The sequence below is a fragment of the Neurospora hispaniola genome (assembly GCF_033458365.1).
Source record: "Neurospora hispaniola strain FGSC 10403 chromosome Unknown B0T23scaffold_1, whole genome shotgun sequence".
Lineage (NCBI taxonomy): Eukaryota > Fungi > Ascomycota > Sordariomycetes > Sordariales > Sordariaceae > Neurospora > Neurospora hispaniola.
The window spans coordinates 3,140,083-3,161,812 of record NW_026944406.1 but is presented as its reverse complement, the minus strand read 5'-3'; the positions used below and the strand labels follow the sequence as shown (position 1 = coordinate 3,161,812).

The window sequence follows — 21,730 nt, the reverse complement described above, 5'->3', positions numbered from 1 at the left end:
CAGCCGCTTACGAACGACTTCATTTGGTCATGTCATCGGTTGTCGATTGCGCGGCTGGTGGTGCGACGGAGATACCGCAAAATGTCGCTTACAACGGAGATGCTTTTTCGGGAAACCCTCCACCTTGTGTGGGCGGTCTGAGCTTACTATGCGCCCGGAGTTAGGACCCTGACCTTCTACGTTTCGTGTAATGGATGCTCGAGGTACGTCATGAGCCCGCGTCGGACTGTGAGCTTCTAAGCCCGATAGCACTAGGTACCATTCGGACGGAACGGAATTAATGTGGCCGCATGGCAACAAATGAAGATGACTTGAATATGAGGAAATCGGGTATAAATAGGAGAAGATGGAACAAACAACTGAGGTCAAGATCTGCGGTTTAGAAACAGCATAACACACAAGACAATACCATCATCGACAGCCCCCGTTGGCAGCGTTGATTCTCGCCATGACCGCAAAATACACCAAAGACCAACCTGCTGGGTTCACCAACCGCATTGAGCGCATCACCATCGTCGGTGTAAGTCATCACAATCGTACCGTGTTGTCTGTACTCACCTATTGACCAACCCTTCTAGGCCGGTGGCACCATTGGCTATCCCATCGCCGAAGAACTCCTCGCCACCGGAAAACATACCATAACCGCCATCACCCGGCCCGGCAGCACCAGCTCTCTGCCTGTAGGTCTCAAGACCATCGCCGTGTCCTACGATAGCAACGATGGCGAAGCCGCCTTAGTCGACGCTCTCCGGGGCCAGCAAGTCCTTATCATCTGCCTATGGTCACAGGCCCCTCCTGACACCCACCACAGGCTCGTCGTCGCGGCCGCCAAGGCTGGTGTGCCCTACGTCATCCCCAACGGGTATGGCTGGGTGTGGCTCGACGACGACGAGAAGAAACGCAAGGAGTCGATGCACGGCGAAGTTGTGTACCAGAATCTGAAGGACGTCGAAGCGCAGGGGGTGTCGAGCTGGATCAGCGTTCATTGCTCGTTTTGGTATGACTTCTCGCTTTCGATGGGTGAGCGCACCTACGGTTTTACGCTGCCTGACAAGAAGGTGACCTTCTTTGACAACGGCGAGAAGAAGATCTGGACCACTACGACGAGGCAGGTGGGAAGAGCTATCGCGAAGCTCTTCAGCTTGAAGGAGCTACCCGAGGATGAGAACGACCAAGATCTCACGGTTGCGAGGTGGAAGAACAGACCGTTGCTTGTCGGGAGCTTCAATGTCTCGCAGAGGGATATGCTGGACTCGGCTCACCGTGTCATGGGAACCACGGATGATGGTTGGACTATCACAAAGGAATCTTCTGTGGAGAGGAGGGAGCGGGGATTGAAACTCATGGCGACTGGTCCAAGACATCATGATGGGTTTGTGCTCGCTCTGTATGCCTCAATTTTCCTGCCCGATGAGGTCATTTGGTTTGGTAAAACGACATTTAGTGAAGAAGAGGTGGATAACCAGTTGTTGGAACTGCCGAAGGAGGATTTGGATGAGGCGACCAAGCGCGCGGTCGACATCGCAGTCAAGATGAGGCAGTGATTGGGATGATCAAGTTGGCCAACTCGGTTGATAATCCGCTCAGGTGACATAAAAGCCGGTCATCTTGTTCTTAACATTTCGATTAGTTAGGCCTTGTACGTAGTGCACAATTGTAAGAGTACGAACCTTCGAAAATATTCCCTCCTACTAAAAAATATCGAACATGGAGAGCCTGCAAAACCGTAATGCATGGCCCAAACACGGGAATGTGGAAAGGTAAATTGTTCTACCAGCGGGCCCTAGTCATCAATAATTATTAGCAGAAGATGTAGTATTGTCCGCTGCGATGTGCGGGATTGCCAACAGAGTGTCTCTCGCAAGTGTGGTGGCATGTCAGATGACAGTCGGCATGAATCGGAACTTGGTGGTGCAGATATGGTCTTGGCATACATAAGCACAAGTTTGTGTAATTATTTCAACAAGCAAACCGCGCCGATGGTATAGTGGTTAGCATCCTCGCTTCCCAAATTCCTTTGGATCCAGCGAGGGACCCGGGTTCGAACCCCGGTCGGCGCACATTTTTTTTTTCGATTATTTTGCTCTGCCGTCTTGGATATCGCTTCATCTATTCTTCAATTCGGAGAAGCTGCTTTTTTTTTTATCGAGATGTTCTTACCTGCGCTCTACGGACTTGACCGTGTCTCCTAGCTGACGTTAGCGAAGCTTTTTCACTTCAGTCAAGGTGATTTACGCCATCTGTGCTGCCGAAGATGCAACTTTCCCAAATGGTGCAGTTCTTCATTGCGGGAATACCTTATTTTGCGCTGTTCTCAAGGCAACAGGTGCGGGCGACTAGCTGCGCGTGATCACACAATAAAACGACTTGCGTTTCTCTCAGTCAACCTTCTGGAGGTGGCAAGTGACGGCGACTAGGTAAAAGCGGGATCCCATCTTTTGCACGAACCAAGCGATTATGTGCATACTCGACCATAATAATACCAGTACGAGATGACCCCTCGGTAGCGCCCTACGAGGTGGTCTGAAGGTAGTGGAAGCCAACCCAGAAAACGGCCCTTTGAATTTTCCCGTAGTGAATTGACTGTACAGGGCAATGTTACAATGAGAAGGATACATCATCTTCGATCGCGAAGACTCCGACCAGCGTCTCCGCGCCCGCTGCCTCGTGCACATCATGGTGAAGGACCACGCCACCAACGCCCCGGGTGAATGCCGCACACACCCTGGCGCTCATGGACCAGATTTCCGACACGTACAACTTGTGCTTGAAAAACAACCCCCCAATGACGCTGTACGAGACCGTACAGAACGCGTTCTATCCCAACATTGTCACGGTCCCCAGCAAGAACGGAATATGGGCGGCTACCGAACTGCAATAAGAAGCAGTGGGTCTTGAGCGGAGAGGAGGAACTGAATGAACTCCTCTTGATGCCCAGGATCAAGATACTGTTGAGTTATGCTCAGGTTCGTAACGAGAGGTAAACAGACAGAATTGATTGACTCGATTCACACGGTCAATGTATCACATGATGGAGAGTTCCAGCTTGCGTCCCCGACACATCCGCCTCTAGTCCGCCTCGCTTCGGTACTCGGTTCAGCTTCGGCTTCAACGGAAAAGCAGTTTCGAGCTATGAAACATCGTAAAACAAAGTACATCACCTCTTGGGCCCTCAGTTCAACATTGGTAACACAAACACCCAAGCCCCTTCCGAAACTGGTTTACTACTTCCACATGGCAGGACAATCAGCTTCAACAAAGAACTGGTTTACGCTGCCCGATTTATTAATAGGAGGTAGAGAGGTGGTTACGATAAAGTTGGCACCCGTCAAGCTGAGCTCCCGTACGTACGATTGTGCCTTGAAGTTGAACTGGCATCATACCTGGTAACCATGTGAACCATGTGTATGTGTATCACACAAGTGTCTAGAGTCCTACAGTTTTAATCAAGGAGATTCCTGGTATATTTGATGGCATATATATCGACTCGGCCGTACCGCACTTGTCTCGTCTCGGGAGATCTGAATTATAGTGCAGGCGGAAAACACATGGTCAATGGTATACCAGTTGAATTTGACAGTCGCCTAGGACAATATATGTAGTTTTCAAGGCAAGTGGCAAGTCGCAAACCCTCCTTGATGGTTTGACCTCAAAACCGGGATTTATGATCTCATATGGCAGGAAAGCGTTCCGGGAATGAAAAAAGTGATCATGTTCAGCTTTCAAAGTCAAGTCGTCGCTGGGGCGTCATTATATGATGGATTGAAAAATATTAATAATAAGTACGCAGAGTAAAGTAAAGTTCTGCAATTCGGCAGCCACGTAGATGCCCCCATTATGATATGTTTCGAAGAGTATATTGGTAACATTGATTCGGGCCCTGAGGGTCCCAAATCGATAGTTGATAGTAGTACATGTACAGTTAGAGGTTTCCTTTTCGTCTGCCTAGAACCAGAGCCAGAGCCAGAGCCAGAGCAAAGAAATGATGTGCGTTTTGTGTTTGTGTCCGATATCTCTCTCTTTCTCATTGACAACTCAATGAGATTACCCAGATATAAAAATAAAATAAGTCCAATCAAGAAGCGAAAAAGAGAGAGAGCAGCACTTGTGTGTGCGAGCGTACGAATTTGATGAGTTTTCCTCTCTAAAGCTTTCTTAATGAGAGGCCAAAACTTCAAATATGCCACTCATATTCGCTGCCGGCTCCGCTCTTGTCCGTCCACCAAAAGAACCGAATGCCGAAATGGGCGCGCGGGCAGGCGAGGGCTCAAACATGTCGAAAAATGGTTCTGGTTCCACTCTTGCTCGGCTCGCTGATGACATGAAAGAAGAAGAAGACGAGAAAGGAGAGAAGCGCGAAGCTGGGTCGGGGGTTGTGGGCGATGGGGCACTCGAGGTGGTCGCGGAAGTCAGGTTCGACGAGCTTGGAGTTCCGTAGAGATAGGCCATCAACAACTCGTGAAGCTCGGCCGTGGCTGTTGGGGAGAGTAGAGTCGGTCTGCTGATGCGCTTATAAGAGCGGGCGCGGAAAGACGGCGCGGGGAATACGTCGGTCGGCGTCACGGGACGGTCGGAATACTCGGAGGCAGACGACGAAAATGACAGGCTCCTTGAGGGGTCATTGGGAGTGGTGATGTATGGCGTCGTTGACTTGGCCTGGGGTCGTTGGGTTGTGAGGTGCTGAGGAGCAACCTTGGCCGCAACTCTCCTGCTGTGCCTTCGCTCGAGCTCGGTCTGGAGGTTCCTCACCGGGGAGGAAGACCTGATGGTGGAGCTGCGCTTTGCCTTCCGCTTGGGATCGGTTTCGAAGAGGTCAATAGCCTTCGAGACGGGGACATTGCTCGGAGTGGTGTGGTTGAAGTCGTCCAAGAGCAAGGAGATCTGTGTATCTTCCAGATCGGCCAACAGGTCGAAGACTCGGTCTATCGAGGAATGCGACTGGCGGCGGGCGTGGGACGGCATCTTGGGCGGTGTTTAGGAATGTGGCTGAGTCCAATTGGGGGCCAGATGCGGATTTCTCGAAGGAGGTATCGAGAATTCGGAGTGGTAGACTTTGTTGAAGTTGTTGTAGACAAAAAAACGAACGACAAGGGAATAAAACAGCGACGATGAGTGACGACGACGGCGGACCAAGAAGACCAAAATGAAGAGAGAGAGAGACAAAGAGAGACAGAGCTGCGATAGCCAGAGTGAGTGTTTGATTTGTATTTTTGTTCTTTTTGTTGCGTTTGTTAGGTTGGTCCTGGTGATATCAAGGAAGGTCGGTAGCGGACTGCAAGCTACGATGTGGTGTGCTCATGACGGCATGACTGGTTGGGATGTGTTGTCTGTCGTCGACTGAGTTCAAAATAGCTGGTGTCTGTAAGGCATCAAGGTAAACAGATGCATTGATACATTCAATGCTGCATTGATGTCGAGCACTTTGGTTGTTGCGGCAGCTCGTGACTCGGACCACTGGTGAGAAAGAGAGAAGGGGAAAGTGGAAAGGACGGGAAGGTGAGGCAGGCAGGCCCAAGGAACTTGAAGACTGGGACGGAGGGGGGGATTCCTCGGGGGAGATTTTGCCGCGTGTTTGAAAAGGTAAAGGTGCAATTACATTAATTCAACGTCGTATGGGTCTCTTGCCATGGCGATAATTTCCATGGGGAGAGCAGCAGCGAACAAAAAGCAGGTGGAGCAGCTAGAGGCAGAAGACCCCAATTCGGGGACGGGTCACCGCGTGGAGTGGACGGGATGCACCCCAGGCTCGGCCAACACTTGGCAGGGGTCGCCCTGGCATGGCTCCACTGCGCAATCAGCGGATATCTCTCAGGCGGCCTTCACCTCTGCTCATCACACTGCTTGCTGCTCGTGGAAGTGGAAGAGATGGTGAAAGTTGAACGGCCCCGACGGCCAAGGCCAAACGAAAGCAGGCCGCCACCATGCAGCATCACGCGAACCATGGAGGCAGGGGAAATGGACGCCGAAATGCACGGATCATCTCCTGGGCCTGTTTTGCATTGGCAGGGGCATCCCCCTGCTAAGCCAAGCCACTTGCACCTGCTTTAGCTTTTTTTGTTCTCTTTTAATTGCGCTAACGTTACAGGCCCTTGATTGGTCACATTGCTGCCTTCTTCTCGATGGGCAACTCGAAATACCGGTGGTACCTAGTATTCGCGGCAGGCAGAGCAATCAGCAATGAGGTCCTACGTAACGTCACTGCAGTCTTCATCCGAACCCCACGTTAGATACTGAAATGACTTCAAACGTTCAACGTCTCCCAGCTTTCATCTCAAAAACACTCAAACATCGTCGAGTCATCTTACTTCGCATCATGATAATAAGCTGATCGTCATCAAGATATCGCCGTATGATATGGCCTGATAAAATCTCATGTCTGAGGCATCTTCTCCATCTGGTCAACCGCGTATGCCAAACCCACGAATAAACCATAAAACACATTATGATGACCTTGATTCAACAAGTCACATATCCAACTGTCGACGATGACCCATCACCGAGTCTCAGGACGCAGGTTCCCGAGTTGGGATGGAAGAAATGGTGTTTGGTTCGCTGCCATCCGACCAGGCCCTAGAATTTTGCGCGTTAGGAAAGGCAAAGACATTGGATCAGCTGAAAGCCTTCTATTTAAACCACGTATCTGCACAGGAGATTCACGTCCTTCTTTTTTACCTCCATCATTCCCCCTCGAAGCCACCATTTTTCAAACTTCTCAAGCAACGACTCAACTGACGTGACGTAGGAATATTCGCCCGACACGTTGAGGGAGCTCAAGATGCTGCCCAAACTGCCATTTGAGACGCTCACTCAAATTTTCAGTCACTTCACTCTCACCCTGCCTAGCAAGAGCGATGTCTTCCCGGACTACCGCCCCGTACGTAAGAATGAGAACGAGGACAGCGAACTGGCTCGCTACCTTCAAAGTCGCCGGACTTTGCGGGCTCTTTGCATCGTCTGCTCCCGTTGCCGGGCTGTGGCCTCCCCAATGCTTTACCACACCGTCATCCTCCATGACGCCGCAGCATTACCCTTCTTCACGCGGACCCTTCTAGAGGATCCTCAGGCAGGCAACATTGTTCGAGATTTGGCGCTCTTGATTGCTTTCAACAACGAGTATCAAGAAAGAGACCTTTTCAACTGCGTCGAACCAGGCCTTTGGGCGGATTTGGGACAATGGCTCTTCGGTGAAGCTGCGCGTAAAACCCGACCGCGTGAGTTCGACTGGAACATCCGAGTCGCCAGCGACATATGGGATAATGACATGCTTCCGGTTCAAATCAGAAAGAGAAAGTCGCGTACCACAAGGCTCGTTAACGACCTGAAACGGGATTTGTGCAAATGGTCTGGGAAGAGAACGGCTGACGCCCGCCCGCCCATGCATGAACTCATACAAGGACTTCTCTACTGCATCCTCCGAGAGACGCCTCAAGTACAACGATTGCTATTGCAGTTTCCGCCTGTTTGGGGATTTAAGCAGAATTGCTTTGCCAGATTCCGGAAACTTCATACTAATAATACATCATCCTCGCCGAATTTCTATTCGTCTCTAGTCAGCCTCGTGTTGGCTTTAAATTCAAAAGCCCTAGGTTACCTCAAGAAAGGATATAGATTCGGAGGCTAATTCCCGCTTCAATACTTTCGCTCTCTCGAAATACTAATGGCGGTCGGTCTAGATTCGACTTTTAACCCTTTACGCGAAAATATTAAGAGTATCCGTTACCTATACTTATTAGATACAGAGTTGCAACCCCGAACATTCGGTTCTATGCTCCTCAAGATCCCTCAAAATCTTACCTCTTTTGTACTCAAGCAGCGCCCGTCGGACCCGGGTAATTAGCCCGAGCTTCTAAATTTTCTAACCGAGAAACTACTAACGTTGTCCGAGGTATTGCTTCTGAAGGGTAGCGAACTTCGGGAATTCAGTCTTATCCTCTGTTATACCCACTGTTTCCGAAATTTTATTGGCTTAGGCAAGCGTCTTACTAGCCTTCCAACCTTGGACCGGCTGGAAAAGCTGACGATCCAGATGCATCTCCTTTTTGGGGACACTCGTGGATTCTCAGCCAATCTTCTGGTCCCATGCCTTCCGCCCAATCTTGTGGAGTTGAATATCCTCGACGAATGGGAAATGGATGTCGCTGAGCGTGAGCTGTGGCTGACCCGATACGTGTATCATTACGAGGAGGTCGAGCACGACCCCATCAAAGGCTGGATCGAGAGGCAGGCGTATGATGATGACAGAAATGGCGAAAGGCACTTCTATCATGTTCGACACGATCATCCAGTTCATGACGAGTCTTTTTATATCGACGCCCAGAAGAGAATCGAGCTGTATTCAGAGTATCGCATGAAGGTCAAAGCGATGTTGTTAGATCTAGCTGCTCAATGCGACGCTGGTAAGATCGCCTGTCAGTTGCAGAGAGCGAATGGACAGCAGGAACGTGGGGGCCTCGCCAGCCTCCGTTCCATCACATTTCAGATCGCGCCGAACAAGCCACTCAAGCTCATCCCTGCAGACGAGGATGACCGGTACGATGGTGACTGGCCTCACAGGTTAGAAATACCACCGGTAAAGGACTCGATGGAGAATACTATTGCTGAAATCAAGGCCGGCTCCTTCCTGTGCTGGATCCCCTACCGTTGGACAAACCTTGAGTTGCTCGAGGAGAACTTTGGAATGAAGGACAGGGAGATGAGCGTACGCTACATCCGAGATGTTGTTCCGCATTCTGAAGATGAGAGTGACGACGAAAGCGAAATCGAGGAGACGGATGAAGAGAATGAGAGTGCTGGCAGAGAAGAAATCGGTGATGATGACGAGAACGATGGAGACAGCGAGGGCAACGAGGATGACGAAGGTGAGGACGATGAGGATGATGACGAGGATGGCGGAGATGGCGAAGGTGAGGAGGGCGACGAGAATGACGAGAATGACGAGAATGACGAGAATGACGAGAATGACGAGAATGACGAGAATGACGAGAATGACGAAGGTGAGGACGATGAGGAGGATGGCGGGGATGCCGGAGATGGCGAAGGTGAGGAGGGCGACGTGGATGATGAGAACGATGGAGACAGCGAGGGCGACAAGAATAACGATAATGACGAAGGTGAGGACGATGAGGAGGATGACGAGAATGACGAGGGCGACGTTGATGACGGGAACAGCGAATCCAGCGAGACCAGCGAAACCAGTAAGGAGCCAGACCCGCAGCTTCTCACTCTCTGGAATACATTCAGAGCGATCCCCAGGGAACATTTCATGGATGTCACTGCAGCTTTTGCGCGGTCTGGCGTTCAATTCGATTGCTTTGGCCCTGCCAGCGAGTGGATCCTGGCTATTCGAGACGCTGCGAAGGATGAGGTCAAAGCAAAGGCACTCAGTCACGTTGTGGAGGAGGAGCTTTGATCCTACGGTTGCCGACAGAAGATTCAGAGACAAAGAGGATGGATAACCCATGGAGTCGCGCGACTATGCTAGCCGACAGCTCAGATTCAGAAATTTGCTAATGACCGTCATGGCCAACAATTATGCTCGGATAATCATACACCTTAGATATAAGGACGCTTAAGACGGCACGTTGACGCCGTTCGGATAGGAGTCCATATCACTCATCGATAGAGACAGGTGATGGTTAGATGGCACACTAAACCAATGATAGATTTTCAAGACTTCCTGCTGTCCCTAATTGTCCGTGATTCTCGGAACGCGAACTAGACCTTTTGTTGGGAATTCGCCAGCATACCCAATTGCAAGACAATGTAAAGGTCGTTAGGGACAGCTGCTCGTTCCCTCGGGTGATAATCCGGCACGTATTATCATCATCGACAAAAGAGTCTTCGTCCATCGCATGGAGATTATCCAGTGAGTACGTGACACAATACGGTGATACCTACCCTAGGCTTTAACACGTTCAAACTGAAATGCATGAAACACACACATGTCACGATAACTTTATTGATGACACTCGCACTTCCACTGCTACGTGGGTAGTCAACCCCATTTTCAATCAACAAGAATTCCACAAGAAAAAGTCTGTGAAAGATGTTCAATCGAGTATTAACTTTACGGTAATTTGGTTGTTAACGAGTCTATCAAAGCCACTATGACTAGGTATTTGACTGGTGGCTTTACTCAGTCTCTGAGATAAGAATAACACCAGATTCTCTTTTCTCCTTTTCAAATCCTAGTTTACTCCTTTCCCTCGTTCTTATCCGTAAAAGTCTCGTTGATATGAGAGCTGAAGCCATCCCAATGAACGCCATCCATGTCTGGACCATCATCTGCCACTAGATGATTTGTAATTCCTCCACAAGAATGCTTTCACGTTCCTTAGACTCGCTCATCTTAGTTGTGCCATGTTGTAGCAACAACTCAAGCGCTAGGAGTAGGACCACCCTTCTTGCCATCCTCCGCAGCCTTCTCAGCCATCTTGGCAACCAGAATGTGGCGGTCGAGCAATTCCTCTACCATCGGGGAGCGAGGCTTGACGGACACTTTGAAGGGTAGGACGATCCTGTCATGAATGAAAGTCAGCAATCACGGCTCCCAATACAGTATGTTATAGCAAGAGAGTGAGAAAGGAAGAAAACTTACGACTGTCCCTTATGCGAAAATTGCGGTTCAAAGTCCTTCAGGTTACCATCCGGTCCAATGGGAAGATCGAATTCGATAGTTGCCAGCATCATTGCCATGGCAATCAACAGGCTGTTCTCAGCCAGATATTGGCCCACGCAAACGCGGCGTCCAAAACCAAAGGTGCCAACAGGGAGTGGCTCGCCCCAGCCGCCCTCCTCCTTGGGCAAGTAGCGCTCGGGGAAGAAGCGCTCCGGCTCGCGATAACGCTTTTCGTCTCTGTTCATGGCCCAGACGTTGGGGTAGACAATGGTTCCGCAAGGAATGCGCATTCCGTTGTAGGTGTCGTCGCCGTCGGGGTCAATGTCGCTTGAATCTTTGACGCTGGCATGAGGAATGCCAAGTGGGGAAAGGGGGTTGATTCGGTAGACCTCCTGAAGGATGAGGTTGACGTATTTGAACTTGGGAATGTCGTTCCAGGTCGGCAGGCGGATGATGCCGGCACGGTTGCTGGAGGACGAGGCCCAGGGTGCGGGAGTGGTGGGGCGGTAATCTTCCACGGGCTCGGTGGGAACGCCAGTCGTGAGTAGAATGTAGTCGACCTCCGCCTGAGCGCGGCGTTGGACGCGAGGATGCTTCGTCAAGTATAGGATAATGAGGTTGAGGGTTGAGGCAGTAGTATCATTTCCGGCGATGAGCATGGTCGCGGCTCCTCCCTTGATATCATCCTCATAGTAGACGTTCTGCCTGTTCCTACGAGCATCCTCTCCCCGAAGATGGTACATTCTGTGTACAAAGCATTCCTTAAGCTTGCGAGTAGGGTCGAGATATCGCTCGTGCTGTGTTTCTGGTTAGCAACCGAGTTCTAGCTGTCTCAAGAGGCTGACTTACGTAGTCCGACATCGATGCGTTGAAAGGACGCTCGGTGATGTTCTGGATGGCCTTCTTGTTCTCGTGAGCATACTTGAGACGCTCCATGAACGGCAACCAGTCGGGGAGGTGGCGGGCTAGAGGACTTATGTTAGTGATTTGTTCATTAGACAATTGTAGTTAAAAAGAGAAACTTACTCCATGGAATGCGATCCATGATCGAGCTGGCTGGAGCCCCTGCCTTACCAACCGCTTCGGAAGCCTCTGCGGCTAACTTGACCCATTCATCCGTGGGAGTGTCAACATCGATTCCGTAACCGATCTTGAACATAATTGCGACGGCAAAATGAGTGACAGCGGACATCCACTCCTCGGGGTTCTCGATCAGATTCTTGCACATGATCATTGCCTGCTTCCTCTGAAGGGGTTGGAAAGAGACACAGCCAGTCTTGGCAAAAGGAGACGCCAGAACTTTACGATGGAGACCCCATTGAGGCCCCCAGCGGAGCCAGGTGAGGGTGGGTGCCCATCCCATTCTGTAAATGTCGTTGTTAGCGATGCTCCATAGAAGACTGGACCATAAGGATGAGAACTTACTCCTCAAACATCACGAAGCGAGGACGGTCCGAGTACTTTCTTCCACGCTTCTCGAGCAGCTCGTGGGCTGCTGCATAGGAGTTGAGGACAACCCATTTGGTGCCGAATGTCTCAAAATACAGCACATCAGAGTCTGTTTCCAGTAAACGTCAGTCGATCGGTCAGTTGAGGGCATATGGGTCACTTCAACTTACTGTATTCCTTCGACCACTCCAAGTATTTGCGGAAAGACTCATTCTCCGGAACATGACGATAATGGCCAAGAAGAAAGTCGCCCGGCGGGCTCGGCGGGAGAGGTGCCTTTCTGTGCGGGTCACCTCTACGATAGGCTTCGGAGAGGTTCTTGTAGGCGGAGTAGGCAATGAAGAGGCCGATCGCAGTCCCCGCTACCGTGTCGACAGATTGCTGTATGAACTGAAAGCCAGTGGCAGGAGCGCTTGATGCGCTTGTTGCGCTGCTGTTGCTGGTGACCATATTCGACAACGGGCCAATGCCGGAGTCGCCCATGAAGAATCTCAACATGGTCGATAGTGGAAAGTAGAGAGTGGACTGATCCGGTCTGAGTCGCTGTAATCTTGAATGGGTTCGTCAAGGTATGTTGCGCAAGGTATGGTTTCACGACCGAAGATGCGGACGACTGGAAGTTTGTGTACGAGTCTAGGTCTTAGTTTGGGTTGGAGGGGAGAATTTCGGTCTCTTATAGGGTTCAGCTTCCACTGTCGCCTGGAGCACGACCCATCCCAGGTTCGTTTTGCGACGGTGAACTATCGAGTGAATAGAGGTGAAGTTCAGGATTTTGGACCTCAGTTCGTCGTCTGGTGTCACTGTCACACATGACATATGTTGGCGACCCGGACGAACCTTGAGGAACAGATCAACTGTTTATGAATTAGTATCCCATCACAGGTATTGTTCACCTCACAGCTGGGCTGCTGGTGTTGTTGGTAGGATGGTGACTGTTCTGGTGGTGGTGATTGTGGGGGCATATCTAAACCACAACTCATACAATGAATCTTGGTGGATTGCCGTCCCTCGTCGTCGTCCAAACGGAAACATTCCACGGAGTCATCTCACATGCAGGAGGACTCAGGAAGCCTCTCATCCAGTCGCGGACAACATTAAAGGTTGAGTTCTGCTAGGAGTGGGTAAATGTTCAAACTATTGGCTTTGGGGTGCGGCTATCTCCAGATCCCCATCTCCGAAGATCCTGCTGAGACGCATGCCGTTCCCGATCCAGGCTGAGATAGGCAAAGTGAGCAGCATATCGAGGTGGCATAGTCGTAACTCAACATGACAACACTCACCAAGGTCTCCTGTCTTTCCGTCCCAATTTCGCCCTCGTAGGTCTGCGCTTCCGAGGAGAGTGTACTGTATGGGGAGTTTAAATTCACCGAGAGCAAGAGGATCCTGGAAGTTGCTGGAAGTTTTCGCTCCTCAAGCTGTGCCTTCCTTTTCCAACCCACTTTCCCAACAAAAAGCTTTCCACTTGACCAGCTCAAACCTTCCCTGCCCATCCTCCACACAGCGTGCCTTCCAACTTCAACCCTCATCCCCCACCACCGTTCCTTCCTCAATTTAAAAGGTACAACGAAAGCCTATCAGCCATAAGTGGAATTTGATACCCTGCCACATTCGGATGCAACGAAATGAGCCCCTCCATTGATTCAACTGTGTCGAGGTCGCTAAGTGACAGACTCTTCACACTCGGATCCCCAAGGCCTCGGATCTTTCCAAAGTCCACCACCGCATCCGAATAGGTATCCACACAATTCAAAATTCACTCATCAACCTTATTTCCCGTCTGCTCTGTTGTCAGACCAACATAACTCTGCCCATTTCCTTCAAACGGCGTGATCGTGCCTCCAATAAACCTTAATCCGCGCTCTTATACTCCGGCCATTGTAAACTGTTTGTAGGTATGCGTCGGGAATCAGCCGATTCCTAACCCCATTTTGACTCCCTGTCCACTATCCGTCCCGCTGCCGCCTGTCGTTGACCCCTTCGAAAATAGGTACAGATATGTTCCATCTCTTGCTTCTGTAAAGCGTCGCGCTTGTACCTGCTCAACAGTGTAGGCCCACGCCTCCCGCTGAGCACGGCGCAACCGCGCCCGCGGCTTAGTTGTCAACGCCGATATGGTTGATTCCAGCCTTTGGCATGCATACCCGCAAGAAGTCGGATCAGTGGCTGTTTGCTTCGTCGGTGATGCTGTCGCCGAGGTGATAAAGGTGGAGGATGATAAAGGCGGAAAATTTCGAGGAGGTGAACTTCCAGGCTTCGACGGCCGAGAGGAAGTACCAGTGTTTGGTGTCATTGCCGTTGGCGATACTGGCTTTCGAGGCGTTGTTTCTGTAGACCATCCAGTTGATGGTAGGCGAGCCGGAGTGGTTGATCACTCGGGAGCAATCCTGGGGAAAGGTGGACCATAAACAGGGTTACATTGTCGAAGATATCTTCGAAGTCTGTAACAATCACCGAGAAACATATAGTGCCAAAAGAAGAAGACAAAGGTACTGATCAGGGACTCGTACTTGGTAATTTTTTCTTCTTGCTTCTTACTAACACCTACAATCCAGTACTGGTTTGATTGTTAGCTCGACACCTCAGACCAACTTCCATAAGCGTTTCTGTGCTGTGGATGTGCCTTTTACAAATTAAAACACACCGTATTGGTTCTTAATAATGCCTTTCAGATCCGTACCTATCCAACCAATTAGTCCTCAGGAGGTTTAGGACAATTCGGAAGACATCCCGTTCAATATACTTGGAGTAGGTACCTCTACCAAGCTAACAAACAAGGCAGCACTAGATTGTACTACAACTCCCGATTACGTCCATCACTGCTTGACGAAGTGATCGCGTCATCCGCCCTAGGCGACTCAACATGCGCCTTCGTCGGCTTTTCAGATCCAGACGACAATGGGATCGAGTGGCTCTGGTACCCAGCAGTCTTCTCAAAGTCAGCCCCGCCAATGCGTTGGCCATCCTTGTCGTACCATTTAGGCTCAACCTTGGCCTGGTGCACTACTGTGAAGTATCCCTTCCACCCATCAACCTTGTGGAAGATCATATCCATTTCCTCTAGTGACCGGCACGCCGTTTCCGGATAGAAGAAATAGACGACTGGAACAATAAAGGCGTTGATGACGGCGAAGATAATGTACGTCTGATACTTGATTTTGTTGAACGCGACCGGAGTGATCATGACAACCATAAAGTTGAAGATCCAGTTCGCCGACGTGGATAGCGCGTTAGCCGGGGCGCGGATGCGGAGCGGCACGATCTCGGCTGGGTAGAGCCAGGACATGCCGAGCCAGCCGACCGCAAAAACGGTATTGAAAACGAACAGGAAGACGATCCCCGCAATTTGGTACGGCTTATCGTCCGGCCGGGAGTTGACGCCTGCCAGGATGGCCATGGTGGCCGCTTGGCCGATGGCACCAAACAACATGAGCTTGCGGCGGCCGACGCGCTCGACAAGGAAGACGGCTGGCCACGAGGCAATGAAGTACTCGGTGCCGTTGAGGGCGGCGAGGAGACGAGCCAGGAAGTCGGACATGCCAAGTCCGCTGTAGATGACGGCGGCATAGTAGGTGATGAGGTTTATACCCGAGATCTGCTGGAAGACCTGGTTGAGGTATGCCAGCAGAGTGCGGTGGAAGTTGCGGTCCTTGTCCATGGTGAAGAGGTCCTTGAAGCTGCCTTTGGACATCTCGACAACCGTATCGTGGATGAAATGGAACTCGGTGTCGACAATGGGATCGTCAAGTTCCACGTCGTTGAGGGCGGCCAGGATTTCCTTGGCTTCCGCGTCGCGGCCCTTGAAAACCAACCAGCGAGGTGATTCGGGCAGGAAGGGAATGAAGATAAGGATGACAATGCAGAAGACGATCTGGAAGGCCAGAGGGAAGCGCCAAGCAACTGAGCCAGGGGCAAAACTCAACCCGAGATCAATCCAGTAACTCAACATGATGCCGGCGGTGACGAGAGACCCTTCGATCATGACCATCTTGCCTCGCTTGTGTGCTTTCGAAGTCTCGGATTGCCAAGTAGGGACCTGCGACTGGTTAGAGCTTGACCTAAAAGTTTACCTAGAGTTATAACGCACAGTAGATGTGTTTCCTCCATTGCCAATGCCGGTAATGATACGCCCAATGATGAAATGGCCTAGAGTAGTAGCGCTGGCCTGAAGAATGGCACCGACAATCATAATAGAAGTTCCGAACAGTATGATCTTCTTACGGCCCCAGGGATTGCCAATAAAGATAGTGATAATGGCGCCGATAAAACATCCCAAGTTGTAGGAAGCGACGGAGATGCCTTGGTAAGTAGATCGCATAGAAGATTCGTGTGGTGTGAGGCCCAGTGCGTCTGGATTGATTTGTTCAAAGTAACCGAGGAACTCGGGGAGAGTCAGGATTCCGCCCATAACACCTTGATCTGTTGTCATTAATGGTTAGAAAAAATGTTTTTTTGGCCATATTTGACTCATCAATGTGTCTTTATCACATACCGTATCCGAAAAGAAGAAAATCACACCCGGCAATTGCGCCCACGGCCAGGTTGAGGGGCTGGCCTCTGAGCCCCAGAAATGGCTTCATGGCGACACTGCTCGATGTAAAGCTTGTTTTATTTCGAGAGGTATGTGAGAACACAACACAACGATCAGAAGCATATGTGGAAGGGCATGCCGAGATCATATATAGAGGCAGCACGTCGTTGATCACTTTCCTGACTTGAGAAGAGCATCTTTGGTAATACCCAAAAGTAGTCAAGAAGCAGGAACACATCTCCCTCGGGACTTCATGGCAGCATGGCACGAGGAGACGAGCGTGACAGGGTAACATGGATGGTAAACAAGGTCTTTGACCAACCTCTCTCATCTTTGGTTTCCATGTCTTCACCACATTGGTATCGTCGACCCCGGAAAAGAAAGCCACGATTTGTCTCTTCAGTTCGTCCACTGTGCAGAACGCAACCCCCTCACTTCCCCGGACCCTCTTTTCCCGATGAGCGAGGTGCGTTTGGCCAGCTTGGACGGGAGTCTCATGGGGTTCGACGGGCTCGGCGAATGCGTGGAGAGCAGTTGGATCCGGGGGACGGAGCAGTGAGACCAATGACGACATCACCCTCGAGATCGGTTCTCGTCCTGAATGGTGCGCATGTCCTGTGGTAGCCGTGCAGTACCGTGACAGGTCTGACTGATCGACGGCTGGACAACCTTTCTTGGGAGTCCAACAGCCTCACCCCACAGTCAGTGACTGCAACTAAACCGCTTGAGACCTCATCGCCGTCCTCGGGATGCCGTGTTGGGGTTTTGTGTCCGGTGTGAAAGCGGACCCTGCATATCGCCTGAAATGGAAGCAAGCATAGGATTTGGAGGATCTTCCAAAGTTCCCCGTGGGGATTCTGGGGAAGTTTGTCTGGGGTTAAGTGGAAGTTGCTGGAGAGTGGATCCTTCAGTGAAGAAAGCTTACCTTAACCTTGCCATGGGTTGGAGACTCGGACCTAGCCAAGCTCGTCCAGGACAAAATAACATGGACTGCAGCCGGACCCGCCTACTAAAACTCTACCTAACATCGCTGTCACCACCAAGATGGTATCTGTTCTTCTTTTTACTTTCATTTCATTCGTTCTTATGGTCATTTGTGATCCCCAAGCGATGTGTACAGCCCTACAATCTTGCAAGTGTCTTATCAATATGTGACTGGTACAGTGCTGTAGAGTCTCTGTTGATTTGTCATGGAAGAGCAAGGAAGGTCAAGAAATGTTGATTTTCAACATTGTTGCAAATGAAGTACGTGTATGTAATGCTGGATGCCCGGGGCTGTGCCGAATGTAGCCGGTGGTGTTGTCCAGAAAACGAAGTTGTGGAGATGAACAACTCTTAAGTTATTGCTGATTTCAAGTCAAACTGAAGTACCTGCTCCTCATTGCGACCATATACTTGCTGTCATGGTTTCTGCAAAGTACGGGAATAGACTGAAATGGTTCCATGTTGGGGGAAAGAAGACATGGATCACCGTGAAGGTTGGGGTTCAGGTTCTGTGCATTACATGCACTTGCCCCACAGTCGAAGCTCACTGCACTGGTGATCACAGGGTTCAGATGCGGAGTAGGTACCTACTCTTGATGAAAACACTGCTAACGCAGAAGATCATGACTTTGAGGGGTTTGACCAAAACAAGGGCGATATATGATGGACAGCTACAAACAAGACATTTAGCTCACCCAGAACTGAAAATAGCATCTTCCTTTGCAGACAACGATGCGCAAAGTTTACAGAAACTCATTTTCGAAGACCCTAGCTAACGAGCCAAGACGCGCTGTACTATGTGCACTAACAATTAACCCTGTGCGAAGGTTCATACAGCCCGTCCATCTCTCTCCGAGTCCCGATTTCCTTCGGCTTTCAATTCCCAGCAACGTTTTGCTCTCACCATTCCTCGCCCTCCAGAAGTGCTTTCTTCACATTGTCACCGTGCTTGAACATGCGTCCTTTGCCGTTGAGGATGACCATCTTGACATTACTGTTTCTTATGGTTTCCTGTCTGATATCCTCGCTCTGAGCAATGTCGCTGACGCCACACATACTGATTTTTCCAGCAAACACGTCCGGACGTCGGGTCAAGCATCGTAAAACCACAGTAGCCGCCGGAGCTGGCGGTTGCGATACCGACGCGAAAACAATCAATTCGTCCGAAATTCGCAAAATATTGAACCTTTTCACTAACATCGTCACGGTCGACTATACCGAACTCTCCACGCAGTGCCTCGTGGTACGCCTTTCTATGCGCAGATGAGTCGGTATAGTTGGAGATGCAAAACGCATACCCTCGGCTTGTGAAATACTGCGTCCTCACCATGAGCCCCGGTGGGTTGTAAGCCGTTGGCCCGCCGTAGGGTGAGATAATCAATAAGGGGGAGCGTTCACTTTGCTCCCTCATATTTGAATTTGAACAGTGGCCACAGGACTGTTGGATCCGGCAAGATATCGAAATGGTACACACCAGGTGGTGTGCAGTGACCGCTGGCAATAGCGAGCCTTGAGTTCTCTGAAAACCGTACTAGGCAGCCCATATGAATGCTCGTGTTTGTCCAAGGCGAGTCCAACTTTGTCGCCTTGCCAGTTTCCAAGTTGATGTGCACAAAGAGCATCTCTTCAAATTGAATCCGGGCCGCAAACGTTACATTGTTGTTACTATCTCAGTAATGACCTCTATAATAGTCATTTTCAATTATCTCTCTCAATAATAACAACGGCAAGATGGCCGAGCGGTCTAAGGCGCTGTGTTCAGGTTCTTCTGAGTATCGCAGTCCGAAAGGGCGTGGGTTCGAATCCCACTCTTGTCAACAAACATTCTTTTGCTTTTTTGCCCTTCGTCTCTCGGCTCGTCCTTTTTTACTCGGTGGCATCTCTCGATGCGTGTTGAATTAACTGCTTGTGCAATTTCCGAAAGAGGGTGGTGGTAACTGTAACATTGATACATGCATGGTTGGGGATATGGAAAAGATAGCTATCAAGGGGTGTTCCATTCATTTTTGCATGTTAGCAAAATGCAGTGGTGGATGCTTGCATCCCGTGTTTATCATTTGCTTCTTCGCCCTTTCCTTCTCTAGAAGTACTTTCTACCTTTCGCAAAGTCCCCCTCTCCTCAGCCCGCCAGCCAAACTTCATTATTATGCAACCCGCAATTGGCGGTCCCATTCTCTCATTTGCGATAGTATCCAATCCTGAAAAATACGCCACACCGCAAGAACACACATCCCCCTCGCCCCAGTATCTCACTCCCTTTGACCGGTTCTCACGAAGGATCGGGCACCGTGGTAGCCGTCGGCTCCTCCGTTGCTGCTGATGACTCGTTCAAATCGGGGGACCGCGTCATGTGTGGTATTCCGCTCGGTCTTTGTGGGGCTTGTGGGGATTGCACGGCTACTGTCACTACAGGCATTGAGAGGGAGAAAAGAGGGGGGCATTACAGGCATTATTGTGCACATATCGATGGGCACATCGGGATCCAAGTCGACGGGGTGTTTGCCGAGTACGCCGTTGTGGACAGCCGAACGAGCACGGTCATCCCGGAGGGCGTCTCCTTGTTGGCGGCGGCGCCACTGGGGTGTGCGGGTAGGACGGCGTGGAGGGCGGTCATGGAGACGGGCTTGCAGCCGGGGCAGTGGTTGGGAATTGTCGGGTCAGGAGGAGGGTTGGGACACTTGGCGGTGCAATTTGCGACGAAGATGGGGTTGAAGGTGGTTGGCATTGAGGCGAGGGATGAGGGTCTGGAGTTGACGAGGGAGATGGGGGCGGATGTGGTTGTCGATGCGAGGAAGGGGAAGGATGAGGTTGTTGAAGAGGTGGGCAAGGCGGTGCTGGGGGATGATGGGGAAGAGGTTGACCATAACGGGTTGTTTGCCACGGGAGGTGTTGATGCTACTGTCAATCTGTCTGACGCGGACGATGCGGCTGGACTGGCGTGTGCAATTACGAAGATGCATGGGTTGATGGTACAGGTTGCTCAGCCTCTGGAGGTAAAACTTCCGTTTATGGAGCTGATATTGAGAGACGTAAGAATCAAGGGAAGCTTGCAGTGCTCAGCGGAGGAGAGCGAGGAGCTTCTGCACTTTGTCGCCGAACATGGAGTCAAGGTAAAGATGACTCCGTTCTATGGGTTAGATCAGGTCGAGGAGTTGGAGAAGGTGGTTTCAAGCGGCAAGCTCCAAGGAAGAGCTGCGATTATCGTCGATCCGCATCAACTTCAACACGAGAAGGAGATCATGAGACATTCACCGTGGTTTAACGCGAAGACATGATTATTCATGAGCTCATCTCGATGTTGTTTGTCGTCATGCATGCCGTTACTCCTTGATCTCCTGCTTCCGGAAGGTGCCTGTAATTCGGTTAGACTCTACACTTGATTTACTTGAGGGTTCACTCCTCCAACCATACCTGGGATATCGGGCATCCACTTGGGCTTATTCTTGCAGAAGAACTCGCCCTTGGGAGGTACCTTTTCTGGCTCATCAAAGGACCCCCACATGACGTACCGGAACTTGTCCGCTGCTTCTTCCTGTGAAAGCATGGTGAGAAATGGGTTTCCAGGTGATGTATTGTGAAGACAAATATTACCCCGTATTCACAGATGTAAGCGCCACAGTTATCGCAAAACTCCCTTGTCACACCATTGTGCTGCTTGAACTTTTTGGGGGTTCCAGCCTCGTACTTGAAACCCTGGAGGGGGACCTTGGTTGTGAGACCGTAGTTGGTTCCAAACGCCCTCTTGCAGCTGTTGCAATGGCAAAGGGTGGTTCTCGCATCGTCCAGGGAGTCAAGTTCTAGCGAGTACTGCAAATTCTCGCAGACGCAACGGCCCTTCATGTGGATGCTCATGATGAATGTCTGGAGGAGAGGATTTCGTGCAAAACTCGGCGCCGTAGAGCTACCTGTCTGTGGCAGGCGAAATATTCTTGACTGGCTAGCGCGGGAGATCGAAGTTGGCTTTTGGTGTAGAACTCGGCTCAGGAGCATTCGAGATTGTTTATGTCAATTGCGTGTTGTTCTTTAGTCGAGGTCGAAATAGGAGTTTGTTATTGAAAGGAAGCCCGAGGTCGTGTAAAGTCAACATGTGACGTCAACGATAGATCTGCAGTGCCTGGGGCGGTGGTCTAGGCGCCCAGGATCCTATCTCT

The 21,730-nt window shown here is 50.7% G+C and overlaps 9 protein-coding genes and 2 non-coding genes across 11 annotated transcripts; 5 read left to right on the top strand and 6 right to left on the bottom strand.

Annotated features, from left to right (window-relative positions):
• Positions 1 to 152: 152 nt before the first annotated feature.
• Positions 153 to 1,607, top strand: B0T23DRAFT_18394 (uncharacterized protein). The gene is made up of 2 exons (XM_062833110.1): positions 153 to 520; positions 579 to 1,607. The coding sequence occupies exons 1-2, from the start codon at positions 449 to 451 to the stop codon at positions 1,542 to 1,544; spliced, it is 1,038 nt and encodes a 345-aa protein (XP_062697139.1). The 5' UTR covers positions 153 to 448; the 3' UTR covers positions 1,545 to 1,607.
• A 366-nt stretch (positions 1,608 to 1,973) lies between these two features.
• B0T23DRAFT_t54 lies at positions 1,974 to 2,060 on the top strand. Its single transcript has one exon. It is a non-coding gene; the product is annotated as a tRNA-Gly (tRNA).
• Positions 2,061 to 3,727: 1,667 nt separating this feature from the next.
• B0T23DRAFT_370036 (uncharacterized protein) lies at positions 3,728 to 4,038 on the bottom strand (the record flags this gene model as incomplete). Its single annotated transcript, XM_062836568.1, has 1 exon — positions 3,728 to 4,038. The coding sequence occupies exon 1, from the start codon at positions 4,026 to 4,028 to the stop codon at positions 3,729 to 3,731; it is 300 nt and encodes a 99-aa protein (XP_062697138.1). The 5' UTR covers positions 4,029 to 4,038.
• A 105-nt stretch (positions 4,039 to 4,143) lies between these two features.
• Positions 4,144 to 5,229, bottom strand: B0T23DRAFT_18362 (uncharacterized protein). The gene has a single exon (XM_062833107.1). The coding sequence runs from the start codon at positions 4,960 to 4,962 to the stop codon at positions 4,156 to 4,158; it is 807 nt and encodes a 268-aa protein (XP_062697137.1). The 5' UTR covers positions 4,963 to 5,229; the 3' UTR covers positions 4,144 to 4,155.
• A 971-nt stretch (positions 5,230 to 6,200) lies between these two features.
• Positions 6,201 to 9,409, top strand: B0T23DRAFT_434661 (uncharacterized protein; the record flags this gene model as incomplete). Its single annotated transcript, XM_062840506.1, has 8 exons — positions 6,201 to 6,657; positions 6,743 to 6,853; positions 6,884 to 7,075; positions 7,115 to 7,196; positions 7,236 to 7,586; positions 7,674 to 7,801; positions 7,838 to 8,074; positions 8,105 to 9,409. Exons 1-8 carry the CDS (start codon positions 6,529 to 6,531, stop codon positions 9,407 to 9,409), a joined length of 2,535 nt encoding a protein of 844 aa, XP_062697136.1. The 5' UTR covers positions 6,201 to 6,528.
• A 795-nt stretch (positions 9,410 to 10,204) lies between these two features.
• On the bottom strand, positions 10,205 to 12,565 carry B0T23DRAFT_416998 (cytochrome P450; the record flags this gene model as incomplete). Its single annotated transcript, XM_062839650.1, has 6 exons — positions 10,205 to 10,517; positions 10,598 to 11,415; positions 11,468 to 11,583; positions 11,645 to 11,982; positions 12,044 to 12,176; positions 12,238 to 12,565. The coding sequence occupies 6 exons, from the start codon at positions 12,563 to 12,565 to the stop codon at positions 10,376 to 10,378; spliced, it is 1,875 nt and encodes a 624-aa protein (XP_062697135.1). The 3' UTR covers positions 10,205 to 10,375.
• Positions 12,566 to 14,858: 2,293 nt separating this feature from the next.
• Positions 14,859 to 16,644, bottom strand: B0T23DRAFT_401086 (general substrate transporter; the record flags this gene model as incomplete). The annotated part of the gene is made up of 3 exons (XM_062838552.1): positions 14,859 to 16,100; positions 16,152 to 16,483; positions 16,557 to 16,644. The coding sequence occupies 3 exons, from the start codon at positions 16,642 to 16,644 to the stop codon at positions 14,859 to 14,861; spliced, it is 1,662 nt and encodes a 553-aa protein (XP_062697134.1).
• Positions 16,645 to 18,478: 1,834 nt separating this feature from the next.
• On the bottom strand, positions 18,479 to 19,234 carry B0T23DRAFT_370025 (uncharacterized protein). Its single transcript, XM_062836567.1, has one exon. The coding sequence runs from the start codon at positions 18,988 to 18,990 to the stop codon at positions 18,571 to 18,573; it is 420 nt and encodes a 139-aa protein (XP_062697133.1). The 5' UTR covers positions 18,991 to 19,234; the 3' UTR covers positions 18,479 to 18,570.
• Positions 19,235 to 19,304: 70 nt separating this feature from the next.
• Positions 19,305 to 19,396, top strand: B0T23DRAFT_t55. Its single transcript has one exon. It is a non-coding gene; the product is annotated as a tRNA-Leu (tRNA).
• A 31-nt stretch (positions 19,397 to 19,427) lies between these two features.
• On the top strand, positions 19,428 to 21,012 carry B0T23DRAFT_370024 (uncharacterized protein). Its single transcript, XM_062836566.1, has 2 exons — positions 19,428 to 19,958; positions 20,024 to 21,012. Exons 1-2 carry the CDS (start codon positions 19,899 to 19,901, stop codon positions 20,852 to 20,854), a joined length of 891 nt encoding a protein of 296 aa, XP_062697132.1. The 5' UTR covers positions 19,428 to 19,898; the 3' UTR covers positions 20,855 to 21,012.
• On the bottom strand, positions 20,900 to 21,431 carry B0T23DRAFT_424959 (Mss4-like protein; the record flags this gene model as incomplete). Its single annotated transcript, XM_062839877.1, has 3 exons — positions 20,900 to 20,931; positions 20,991 to 21,111; positions 21,171 to 21,431. 3 exons carry the CDS (start codon positions 21,429 to 21,431, stop codon positions 20,900 to 20,902), a joined length of 414 nt encoding a protein of 137 aa, XP_062697131.1.
• Positions 21,432 to 21,730: the final 299 nt, after the last annotated feature.

What these genes read in the sequence shown, in the direction of transcription:
- B0T23DRAFT_18394 (XM_062833110.1), top strand. Translation starts at nt 449, where the DNA reads ATGACCGCAAAATACACCAAAGACCAACCTGCTGGGTTCACCAACCGC. An exon ending in AGCGCATCACCATCGTCGGT is followed by an intron (nt 521 to 578) that starts GTAAGTCATCAC and finishes CAACCCTTCTAG; the next exon opens with GCCGGTGGCACCATTGGCTA.
- B0T23DRAFT_18362 (XM_062833107.1), bottom strand. Translation starts at nt 4,962, where the DNA reads ATGCCGTCCCACGCCCGCCGCCAGTCGCATTCCTCGATAGACCGAGTC.
- B0T23DRAFT_370025 (XM_062836567.1), bottom strand. Translation starts at nt 18,990, where the DNA reads ATGAGGGAGCAAAGTGAACGCTCCCCCTTATTGATTATCTCACCCTAC.
- B0T23DRAFT_370024 (XM_062836566.1), top strand. Translation starts at nt 19,899, where the DNA reads ATGACTCGTTCAAATCGGGGGACCGCGTCATGTGTGGTATTCCGCTCG. An exon ending in TCCGCTCGGTCTTTGTGGGG is followed by an intron (nt 19,959 to 20,023) that starts CTTGTGGGGATT and finishes GGGGGGCATTAC; the next exon opens with AGGCATTATTGTGCACATAT.